The sequence below is a fragment of the Eutrigla gurnardus genome (genome assembly GCF_963514095.1).
Source record: "Eutrigla gurnardus genome assembly, chromosome: 12".
Lineage (NCBI taxonomy): Eukaryota > Metazoa > Chordata > Actinopteri > Perciformes > Triglidae > Eutrigla > Eutrigla gurnardus.
In genome coordinates, this window is record NC_139926.1 from 12,716,165 (window position 1) to 12,729,305 (window position 13,141).

Here is a 13,141-nt window from a genome sequence, read left to right on the forward strand (position 1 = left end):
GACAGAGATAACTGACCAGTAAGACTCGGTTGCATGAAAGTCCGACTTCTGTATGGGGCAGTCCCAGCCCAAGAAAATAAAATGTGACCAGCACCCATAAATCGTGCTCGCTCTGACTGAGATCCTGCAGGAGTTCTGCCATTTCGAGCCCAGCGCTTCCATACTTTACCTGTGACCTGAATAAATACTATATCTATGAACTGAATAGTTCTTGGGTTTATCCTTGAGCTTTCAACAAAAGAACCGGGGGTTAATAATTTGGTGCCGTGACAGGGATTGGTTGACTCTGAGGCCGCGTCTGATTGAGGACTGCCGGAGTTGATTAGGGGAGACCCTTTTTTTAGACAATTCTAGGCTCTTAAAATCAAAGGTGAACAGAAAACCTATTTCCTATCTGAAATGTCTCTACATTGGACACGCTAAAACTAAATTGTCTGATTTAGCTAACATTGGTAAGACAAGTTTATATTTGAGTGAGGCATCAGGTGGAGGGCACACTGTCCATCTTTAATAAAGAGGTAGCCTAGGGTAACATTTTTCGTTTTGCTAATAAACAACTGAACATAAATCATTATGTGACCAGCTTACCTGCTGAAGCTGTGCTTGATTCTTCTCCTCTCCATGTCCATCATCCGTTTTTCTTTTGAAATATTTCAGCAAGCTCATCTAACAAAACGTAATTTGCACCATGAGCCTTTTATTTAGCAATTAGCAGCTACCTAGCCCTCATAACGCACATGAGATAACGTTAGCAACTAGTTGAAGTCTGTACTGAAGTCCGTACACGCATCCAATTCTAGACGATGGCACTGGCCTCCAAGGCCATCAATGGAACGGCACCCATTTACCTTCAAACACTGGTCAAACCACACGCCCCAAAGCGAGCACTTCGCTCCTCTACTTCAGCTGGCCGGCTGGTACCACCATCGCTGAAATCAAACAAATGTCGCTCAGCAAAGTCCAGACTCTTCTCTGTTCTGGCGCCTCAGTGGTGGAACAAACTCCCGACCAATGTCAGTACAGCAGAGTCATTTGCCATATTCCGAAAAAGGCTCAAGACTCACCTGTTCAGACTTCACCTCGACTCTGCAAAGTATGACCCACTAACAAGTGTTAAGAAATGACAATAATAAGGATCTTCGTTATAATCCAAACTTTCAAACACGCATCGGCCTCCGACTCCGAACCTATGTTTTGAACTTTTTTTCTCAGGCAACTGTGACGTATCAGGTGCATGGTTTTCAGCAAATCAACGCTCAGAGAATACTGCCGTGATTACGTTGTAGGCAGATGTTACAGCTGCTAGACATTAACAGAAAATGAACGGGAGAATTTTTTTTCCTCTTGGCGTGACATTTCGTTCATGTGCGTGACAGCGTGAGATTGATGGTGAAAGCGTGAGTGTAAAGCCAGGAGCGTGAGAGTTGGCAACCCTGGGAAAGGTGATGATGCCACATTGAGTGACACCTCAGAAGTCGAAGCCACCTTGTTTAGAGAAGGTGATGATGCCACATTGAGTGACACCACAGAAGTCAAAGCCACCTTTTTTAGAGAAGGTGATGATGCTACAAGATGGCGCCGCCGATGGCAGCCACGGTGTGTTGGTGCGCATTGTTTTGTCTTGTTTTCGTTGTTAATTCAGTTTTCTGCCGCGGTACCTGGAGCTCTTTCACCAGAGATGAGCTCATAAACATCAGGGCAACAACTCCAGCGGATTTAATCCCTACTTTTCTGGCTCCTTCCGTGGATTTATTGGACATTCTGGTAAAAGATGCACTCACCTTTGCCAATGCATTTGAAAACCCGGAGGAGAGGGAAACGAGTGGGCGCGCTTGTTCGTCTCCGTAGACGCGGTCTTCGAACACCGTTACCTGGGATATTCCTTATCAACATGCGTTCACTGTGCAACAAACTGGACGAATTTATACTACTGGTGGGGAAAAACAGAGACTTTTCTACATCCTCCGTTTTGTGCTTCACAGAGACATGGCTTAGTGGATCGATTGCAGACTCTTCTTTACAACAACGACAAACCCTGGTTCACAGCCAAACTAAGACAGCTAAGGTTGCTAAAGGAAGAGGCGTTTAGGAGTGGGGAGTACAGGTTTAGCAAGGCGGTGAGAGATGCTAAAAGTCTGTACACTGAGAAACTGCAACAACAATTAACTAATGTCTCTGCTTCTGTCTGGAGAGGCCTCAGGGCCTGTCCACACGAAAACGTTTTTAGTGCGTAAACGCACAAGTCTTGTGCGTTTCGCCCTGCCGTCCATACGGATCCGGCGTTTTCGTGGCCTGAAAATGCACTTTTTTGAAACCAGCTCTCAGGGTGGAAAAGAAAAAAAACGACACCCCTCCGTTTCGTGTTCGTTTTCGTGTAGACTGCGAAAACAGATATGCTGACGTCATCGCCCCGCTCCTCGAGCCTGACTTCTTCCCCCGCGACGTCTCCTAACAACACCAACAGCGGCGGCCTACGTGCTCGTAGCAGATATTCTGCTCGTCTGTACGACGGCGTATCAGGGCCACTGTACGGAGCTGAGAGAGGGGGTCACAGATATGCTACTTTATTACGATGCTAACTAACAACCGCTAGCTAACATCCCATGAATGTAGGCATTTATTTGTCTAATTAATCCATCCCAACGTGTGAGAACGCCTCGTCAAGGTCCTTAGGGTGACGGCTGTTGATGCTTATTGTTGATTTTATTTATACGGGACAAATTGTCATCTTATGGGTGTTTATTGATCGGGTGGTCGGGCGGAGATTAGCCGTAACTCTCGCATGTTGCCATAGCAATGGCAAACATCCGGTCAAGCTCCGTCTCTTCTTCTGCATTTTTGTAGCAGAAACAGCGCCACATATAGGCCTGGAATATGTACTACAGCGCGCTGAGTCGTTTTCAGTGGATTCGTCTGGACGCAGATTTTCTTGAAACGACGCCAAGGCAAAACGGAGAAAAACAGTTTGTTTTGCTTCGTATGGACGGCCCCTCAGACAGATCACCAGCTACAAACCAAAAGCCCCCCCACTCCATCAACGACCTGCGCCTGGCAAACGACCTGAACGAATTCTACTGTCACTTTGAAAGACAATGGGAATGTCCTGACACCATCCCCCGTGACTCCATTCAACAGCTCCAGCCCTTCAGCCCCACCTCAGCCTCTTCTTCACTGCCCACCTCAGAGCCCCGTCTCCCCCCCTCCCCAACAACGGCCCTCACCATCCTGGAAAGAGATGTCAAACGGCTGTTTAAAAGTCAGAACCCCCGCAAAGCAGCCGGACCAGACTCTGTCTCTCCTTCCACCCTGAAGCACTGTGCTGATAGCTGTTCACTGACATCTTTAACACCTCACTGGAGACATGCCACGTACCAGCCTGCCTCAAGACCTCCACCATCATCCCCGTCCCCAAAAAAACAAGGATCGAAGGACTGAATGACTACGACCCGTCGCTCTGACCTCTGTGGTTATGAAGTCCTTTGAGCGCCTTGTGCTGTCTCATCTCAAAACCCTCACTGACCCACTCCTGGACCCCCTGCAGTTCGCCTACAGAGCCAACAGATCTGTAGACGATGCAGTCAACATGGCGCTTCATTCCATCCTCCAGCACCTGGACTCCTCAGGAACCTACGCCAGGATCCTGTTTGTGGACTTCAGCTCTGCCTTCAACACCATCATCCCGGCTCTGCTGCAGGACAAGCTCTCCCAGCTGCACGTGCCTGACTCCACCTGCAGGTGGATCACAGACTTCCTGTCTGACAGGAAGCAGCATGTGAAACTGGGGAAACACGTCTCTGACTCTCGGACCATCAGTACCGGTTCTCGTTAAGGCTGCGTTCTTTCCCCTCTGCTCTTCTCCCTATACACCAACAGCTGCACCAGCTTCCAGTCATCAGTCCGTCAAGCTCCTGAAGTTTGCGGACGACACCACCCTCATTGGACTCCTCTCTCGTGGGGATGAGTCCGCCTACAGGTGGGAGATTGAACATCTGATGACCTGGTGCAGCCAGAACAACCTGGAGCTAAATGCTCTGAAGACAGTGGAGATGGTTGTGGATTTCAGGAAGAACGCAGCCCCACCCGCCCCCATCACCCTGGCTGACTCCCCAGTCAACACTGTGGAGTCCTTCCGCTTCCTGGGCTCCATCATCTCCCAGGACCTCAAGTGGGAGCTGAACACCAGCTCCCTCACAAAAAAGCACAACAGAGGATGTACTTCCTGCGGCAGCTGAAGAAGTTCAACCTGCCAAGAACAATGATGGTGCAATTCTACACTGCCATCATTGAGTCCATCCTCACCTCCTCCATCACCATCTGGTACGCTGCTGCCACCACCAAGGACAAGGGCAGACTGCAGCGTATCATCCGCTCTGCGGAGAAGGTGATTGGCTGCAATCTGCCGTCCCTCCAGGACCTGTACACCTCCAGGACCCTGAGGTTGGCAGGAAAGATAGTGGCCGATCCCTCCCACCCTGGTCACAAACTTTTTGAACCACTCCCCTCTGGCAGGAGGCTGCAGTCCACAGGACCAAAACCTCTCGCCACAAGAACAGCTTCTTCCCGACTGCAGTGGGCCTCATCAACAAGGTCGGGAACCCCACTGACAGACTCTAACCCCCCACCCAGTAACTACATGTTACACTAACACACATCCTGGACTATTATCCCTGATCATTGCACATATCATCATCTCTTTATATATTGTATATATACTGTGAACTTGCACATGCAGTTTTTTTGTTTTTTTTTGCACTCCCTGCACAAACTCCACTGCCTCAAAACAGTTATATTGTACATACTTGTTTATGTTATATGTTATAGTGTCTCTTATATATTTTTTAGTGTAAATTTCTATTCCAGTACTTTTTCTCTTTTTTATTACATGTTTGTGTATGCACCATACACAACCAAGACAAATTCCTTGCAAGTGAAAACTTACTTTGGCAATAAACCTGATTCTGATTCTGATTCTGATTCTACATTAAGTGATGCCGCATTAGGTGAGGTACTACAAAGTGTTTTCATGTTGAACAATTGAAGAAATTACTGCGTGTGGCGTAGAGTAAGAGACTCCCGTTGAACTATAGAGAAGAGAATCTCCAGTTGAGCTGTAGCGATAAAGTTGCTCATGAGGACACAGAGATCAGTTTTGTTATGTTTCATGTAAATGTGGTTAACAGTATGGACCTCAACCCCTTGGTGGGGGACATCTGGATGCTGGCAGTGGAAAAGATTAAACCCCGTAATGACACTGTGTGGATGCGGAATTTTCACCTCTCTGCATTGACAAACACTGTCAGCTAACTTATATAATGTGTGATTGGTTGATGTAAGATGGGAGAAACTCTGCATTCTTTACTTAATTTCAAACTTCACCTGACTGACAATTTACCAATTTAGCAGACATTTCAACTGAGAAGCAACATAATGAGTTTTTATCAGCAAGATATACTGTATATCGGTAGTTGTGCAAATTGTAGATAATTGTACTCTGTCATTTGCATATACTGTATGTGCGAAAACATTTGTGTAAAGAATAAGAAATTAAAATCTGTTGTGAACCTGTGCCCAGTAAGTAGTTTGGAGGTTTACACGTGTTTTGAAAATATTCATTATCATTTGAGAAATGTTCAATTTACCACCAAATATATGTAATAAATGCAATCAATTCAAAAATTGCTGCAATGAGACATAATAGATCTTGAATATACTTCAGTCATAATGTTGTACACCCTTTGACACTTTCCAAATGTATTATAATTAATTAATTTTTACTTCTGATGTAAAACTAGACACACACTGATGAGTTGCATCTCAAATTGATTTTCAGGTCCCCAGCATTCAGATGATGTATACCACTTCTATGTGGCTTTAACTGTTGACCTGCGATCTCCCCCCTTAAAGATCCTCCGGCTCCCCCTAAAAAATACAAAATCAGGTCTTAGTAAGTCTTAAAGGGATTGTGCTGTGTATTTCTCACGTTGGCCTCTCTGGTCAGTGTACCCTTGGATATCCCTTCATCTTATATTAAACAAACTTAACAAAATCTACACACAAAAGAGAGAAACCTTGGTAGAGGCCATTTCAAAGCAACTCTCTTCAGACAGCTAGATTGCCCATGACTGCCTAACTAAGATGACATGAACATAAACATATCTTTATATATTTTAATAGCTGCAGTATATTGGAACAGTCATTACATTGTTTAAACTGAAGATTCTATTTCCTTCTTCCATGATAAAGATTATTTTTACAGCATAGTAACAAATCCTCACTTTGAATACCTTCTTAAGATCCAAATATGCACATCTGTGCATTAATATTACACATGGAATGACTGTGGATTAGCATGACTAGCATCATTATTACTGTAACAACACTTTTAATACATTAGATCACTTTGGTTCGACACAACAACCTCTTCAGGTGTTTCGAGATTTCTTTCATTTTTAATCCGTATATAATTGGATTCAAGAGAGGGTAATACAAAAATGCTTGTAAAGTCATTATTAAATTAAACTCAGAATCGAGTTGAATTATTATGGTATCATATGCACACAAACAGGAAAAGATGATTAAAACCATTAGGTGTGGTAAGCAGGTCTGTGAAGCTTTGTTTCTGACTTGTTTACAACTTCTATATGATATTAGAAGTATTCTGGTATATGTAAAACATATGAAGAGCAGAGGGCACAGTGCCATGCTTACTAGAGCAAATATATCAAATATAGCCCGTGCTCTTGAAGTCACACACTGGAGACTGTAAACAGCGTTGTTACAAAACATTGCATTCAAAGATAAATGACAGAGTTTCACATTAGCACTCAGTAATATTGGGACTGCTATCTCACAAGCAGGAACAAGCCAAGCTAAAACCAGCATAATACTCACTGTGGTTTTTGTCATGATAGTTGGATATTGCAAAGGTTTACATATGGAGACATATCTGTCATAGGCCATGGCTGACAACAGGAAGAAATCTGCAGCACTCAAAGTGTAATATACAAATAACTGAAAGAGACAGGCTGAATATGATATGATTTGTTTTCCAGATAAAAAGTTAATCATCAAATTCGGGTACATAATAGAATTATAAACAATAGCGTTCATCAGCAATGCTGCAATAAAAATGTACATAGGCTCATGGAGGTTCTTGTGTATGCAAATGAGACATACAATGGTGACATTAAAGCAGATTGCTATAATGTATACTGTTAACATAATCAAAAAATAAAAATACCTGTATTTGCCCATTTCCGCAAACCCAACCAGAGTTATATATGTTACATTCAGATCAACACCCATGGCACAAATTAAACCATTAATAAAAAAGATAAGCAGATTGTATAAAAAGCATCACCTATTGAGCTTAGAACAGAAGTCTCTCTATGAAGATCGCATTAACATAGAGCATCATCTCATTCATTTACAGATACCTGACCTTAAATTGCACTTGATGTAGGTGTTCGTCTTCTACGAACAGAAAGTGAACTGTTTGACTCAGTCTAAATGTTTTATGACATTTCTTTAACCTCCATGGATCTCATTAACTTTTCCAAGAGTTGTTATCATGTGAACAACTTCTAGGAACTCTGGAGGACTGAGCCCATAGGTGTTAAACTTTTTTTGCATGGGTGCAGCAATCATTGACCTGCAGCACAACACACTAGCTGCTACTAACACACTCAAAGAGCTAGCACAAAGCCGGTGTTATGTACGTGGCTGTGAATCTGTGGAATGTACTATATCTATATATATATATATATATATATATATATATATATATATATATATATATATATATATACAAAATCATTCCAACTTTATGGGCATCATATATACACTGATGCCCATAAAGTCGGAATGATTTTGTTTTCAGACACAATCCTCTGTTTATTCGTATTTAAATGCAACAGTGCAACAGTAATCACTTTTGACCAGGTGCAATGACTACATTATGTGTCTCACTTATCCAGGTGAAATTAATTAATGCATAAAATTTTTGGAGCTAAAAAAGACAAGACATATGCTGTTTCCTGCTTAAAGCCTGTATGCAATAGGTCCACGTTTTCAGAATTGTCTGAAATATTTTGTTAATTAATTTGACACAGAACTTCTGACCCATTGACATATACCCAGAAAATTCTGTTGTTGTTTTTTTGGAAGTGAGATGTTTATTAAACCTTCTAACAAAATCCCCCCCCAAAAAATATAAATTTTGAAATGAATTTGAAAAAATGTTAATGACAACTCACCATATAGAGTATCAAATTTGATACGCACATTTTAACATGATTTACTGTAATATGAAGAATTAACTATTAAGTTATGCATGATTTAATGACAGCGGCCATTTTGAAGAGGTAAAAGAAATGCCCTTATACTGCCTGTAGTGAAATGATAATCCACTATAGGGCAGAATACATGTATTAGGTCATATCCAACAGGGTTTTAAGGAAAGTATTTATCATGTTGATAAGATAAAGGTCTCAGAATCTCGGGTATGAAATGTGACCAGCCATGGCAAAAACAGGAACAAGTCGACCTCTGGGCGTGTTGAGTTATTCACAGATTTTGAAAGTGTAGTGTAGTGATAATATTTGACGAAGTTGTGGCCATTTGAATGTATGCTTCTCTGAAAACTGTTCACTGAGAAAACCGGCCTGAAAGATTTGCAGATTGCACCTCACCTCACCTCACCGGGCCAGAAAGGAAACACAATGGTTGTGAGGTCAAACTAAAGAAATAATTAATAAACTCATGCTGGGATCACTGCTGCTTCGCCGGGCCCCGAGTCGAGCCGCGACTCGGTGACGACTGTAGACTGTGTGACTGTTTAAGTGTTGTCGGCGGAGCTCACCGCGGCTCCACGTTGCGCCTCAGCGCGTTCTCTGCTCGCTATAAACTGTGACACCTGCTGCCTGCAACGTTACCTCCGCCCCGTCCTCAGTCACGGGCTGAGCGGCGGCCCCACGAGGACTCGTGGTTGTTTGGTGTCCGTGTGAGCATGTGCGTGTGCGTGTGAGTGTGTGCATGTGCGTGCGGGTGTGAATGAGAGAAACGTGTTGAGTGTGAGTGTGTATGTGAGTGTGTGACTCCAGGGGTTATGATGGGGCCCAGGTGAACCATCAGATTTAGGATTTCTGTTTGTTTTCTTTATTTCTTTTGGTTTGGCTTGATAACTGTTATAATATTATTTGTTTATCTGATTGTGTTTATTGTTTATAGTGGTTCCCCTATTAATTGTTCCCTTTTTGTTCCCTGTTCCTAGCATCTGAGAGCCAGCGGTGGAGGTGGTGTCCCTGGGTGACGGTTTCCCTCTGCATGCTGTGTGACACCTTTTGGTTTGTTTTCTCTACACATTATAGTTTGAGTTGTTCACGTGTGAATGGGGTGCTCTTTAACTGAAGGATTCCCTTCCCCTCCTACCCCTCCCGGCTGTGTCTCCTCATTGTTGCAGGAACCCTTTATTCCCCCTTTTGCCCCTTAACTTTTAAAGTTGTAATATTGGTTGTGAAAATAAAACTGATTGTTATAATTTATTGAAACACGTCTCCTGCCATTTTGAGTTACGTACCTGTGTGTCCTTTTTGTTTAACTGTTTATAATTAAAGTTCACTTTAAAGGTCCTGGGGTGAAACCCCCCAGGTGGCGTTGTCGGTTTAAGTTATAGAAATTATAGATTGAGTAAATTCCCTTTAAATTAATTTTATTAATTAAATTAATTCTTGTGGTCCCACGCCCTCGTACCGCCACAGAACCTTTCGGCAGTCCGAGTTGCCGCACGGACTATAAAAGAGGTGGCACACAACATCAATAAGGAAGTGAAGCGAAGCCGCAAACTGAAGCAATGCTTAGCGCAAAAACATCCAACCCCGTGCAAACAAATCTACAAATGCCACAGAGGCAGCCGGTAAGACACCAAGCCCATCAGGACAATTGAAATTAAATGTTTGTGCAGGCGATAGCCGCTAGTGTTAGCCACGGGGCCGAACCGGCAGTGCAGTCGTTAACCTTATAAATGCCAGTGTGTGTCATGCCTGATTCTCATTCATAATTTAATGATGTCATGATTGTTTAGTGAGCTTATATGTTGCAGATAAATTAGTTAAAATGATTATGATATAATATTATTTTGGTGACATTATTTAAATTAAGTAAATGTAAAATATTTAAAATCTGAAATTAACTTAATGAAATCCCTAAATGCATTAATAATAACAGTGGGAGAATTTATGTTGTACTTTGTTTAATTTAAGAGGAAAATTGAAATAATTGTTAAAAATGTATATTTCCCAGAACATTGTAAAAACAACCTTTTCTTTTTCTTGTTTACTGTTTCAAAAGGTTTTTCACCTACCTACCTGTTTGCTTGCAAACTACTTGCTTACTTGCAAAGTACCTACTTACCTGAAACCTTGAAATCACAAAATAAAAGAAGATAAGAGGAAAAGAAAAGTGTGGTTATTGAGTGAAGTCCAGCAACTCTGGGTAGATGTCCAACTCCTTCAAGTGGAGATTGCACAAAGAAGGGGAGAACTTGACAGTGAAAAACCGCCAGTACCGTAAAGCTGGCCAGGAAAAAGTACAGGAGCTTAAAGCTGGAACGGCAGGAGCAAAAACCTGGAATCCTGGAAAGGAAAAAGAGTGGAGCATAAAGCAACATTAAAGCACCATAAGCAACATTGAAGGCGCCATTGGAAACTCCACTTTTCAAATTCACAATTAAAGAACCTTAAAAATAAAAGTAAACATGGCTAATCAAGAAGCTGGAAAATCAGTTGAACAATTGAAACTTGAAAGAACTACAGCCAAAAGAGTGTTTTCCCGTCTGGTCAACAGTATAACCCGGTCACATACAGACATGTCTGAAGAAGAGCTCAGAGACAGTTTCAACAAACTCAAGGCACTAGGAGAGAACGTCATGGAGGCAAATGATGAGCTGGAAGCTGGCTTTATTGCAGATCTCGAAGCAGAGCTGGAAACGGATGAAGTCATGTTAACGGAGCAGGAAAAAGCCGACCTGGAAAAAACTACAAATGAGTGCCAAGAGAAGCTGAAGGAGGTCAAGAGGTTGCTCCAGAAGACTCTTTGGGTCAATTTTGGAAGTAGTGAAATGTCTATAGCACTACAAGCAGCAGAGGCAGCATGCGAACGCGTCGCTGCTGTGCAACCAAACATTAACCAGGAAGCGTATCAATTCATGCTGGACCAACTGAAAGGGTTGGTAGGAACAGCAAAGGACACGCATGGCCGATGGAAACAGTGGGCCCCACCAGAGGCTCAGGGGGAGCTTCAGAGGCATGTGAGAGGGCTCGAACTTCACGTCCCCTTGATGGTCTCCAGAAAGGCTGACTTCATACAAGCAACCATAAAGGAGGATACTGATAGACAAGCCCAGGTGGGAGCTACATCTAATTATCGGATACCAACCATCAAGTTAAAGCCAACAGCCCTCCCCAAGTTTGGTGGCATCAAACGTGATTTTCACAGGTGGAAAAAGGACTGGGAAGCGCTGCAGAGTCAGGGAGAGCCAACAGGCTCAAAAGAAGTGAAAAAGGTCCAGCTACTAGACAGCCTGGAGGATAAGATCACACGAGACCTTCGGCTCACGGCTTACAACACATCTGATGACATCTTCCGTGTGCTAGAGAACCGCTACGGCAACCAAACATCCATTGCCATAGAAATAGTGGAGGAGATACAGAAGATGCCAGCTGTCAAAAGTCACCAGCCACGGAAAATCGTCGACTTAATTCAAGCTGTGGAAAAAGCACTTCAAGATTTGAGTGACCTTGGAGGTGCTATAAAAAATCCCCTTGTGACTAAGTCCATTGAAAGTAAACTCCCGGAGACACTCAAGAAGGAATGGCTTGTGTATGCAGCTGACAAGAGAAATGATGTGACTTCAAGAAATCGGTTCGACAGTCTCTTGGCATTCCTCAAAGAACAGGAGAGCATATATGAACAGCTTGAACAACTGAAGGAGGAAGAGCCAAGCAAGAGAGAAACCAAGGTGGAGCCAAGATATGCCAGAACCAAGTCAACCAAATCAAGCAACGACCAAGAAGGGTGTGTGGTCTGCAGTGATGTGAAACACAGGAGGAAGATCTATTTTTGCAGACAGTTCCGAGCACTGAAACTAGCAGAGAAGAGAGCTGCAGTAAAAAGGTTGGGAGCATGTAAGAGATGTTTGGAGGTTCATGGCGATGGCTCACAGTGCAAACCTGGATTCCTGTGCAGAAACCAGGACTGCAAGGATGCAGATACTCCTGAGCATCACTTCTATCTGTGCCCCAACGCTGAGGCAAAGAAAAGCAGCGATGGTCAGAAGAGGAGCAGGTTTGGTCCGGAAGGGGATAAAGGCAGGAGGAAGTACACAGAGGAGCAGGAGGATTTCTTCGGGAAACTCTCACCTGAATTGGCAAACCAATGCCGAAATGTGTTTTCCAATACTGCATCCAGGGCTTTCAATACTGTCAAAGACCAACCAAGCCTTTTAGGGGAAAGCGGACTTCAAGAGCTTCCAGTACTGATGATGCTTGTCGAGGTCACAGCAAACGCTGGGCAGAAAATTGGAACATTAATCGATTTGGCTTCTGACACCAATTACATAACCCACAAGACTGCAAGCAGGCTAAACCTCAAAAATGAAGAAGTCACACTTGTCGTCCATGGAGTTGGGGGCATGGAGGTTCGTGTAGAGACGAAACGATACCTCCTCAAGATCAGAGTGAAAACACCAAAAGGCACTCTCAGAGCCCACCAATTGGTGTGTTATGGACTGGACAGCATTGCAGAGATACACAAACATGTGGAACCAAAGAAGCTCCAGAGATTCTTCCCAGATGCACCGCTGGATGAACTCTGGAGACCTAAAGAAATAAGTCTGCTCATTAGCCACAAAGAAGGTCAACTAGCGCCACAGAGGATCAGAGCTGTTGGAGACCTTGTGCTGTGGGACGGTCCACTGGGGAAAACAGTGGGAGGAACGCATCCTGAACTCTTTGAAGAACTCACAGTGTCAGCTCACATGTCGAAGACACACTTTGCAAGGTCGATGAGAGCAGCGGCTGCAAGATATGAGGAACAACTCACCAGCATGGTCCCAGAGCGTCCGCTGGCAAATAATCAAGGCACC

The 13,141-nt window shown here is 43.4% G+C and overlaps 1 protein-coding gene across 1 annotated transcript in view; it reads right to left on the bottom strand.

Moving 5' to 3' along the window:
• LOC311021729 (olfactory receptor 6N2-like) overlaps positions 1-7,305 on the bottom strand; it is a gene marked incomplete at its 5' end in the record, with an annotated part of 23,480 nt that extends 16,175 nt beyond the window's left edge. The window contains one exon of the mRNA XM_084022489.1: positions 6,381-7,305. Within this exon, the coding sequence (XP_083878615.1) occupies positions 6,391-7,305 (915 nt within the window). The 3' untranslated portion in view covers positions 6,381-6,390. The remainder of the gene's footprint in view (positions 1-6,380) is intronic.
• Positions 7,306-13,141: the final 5,836 nt, after the last annotated feature.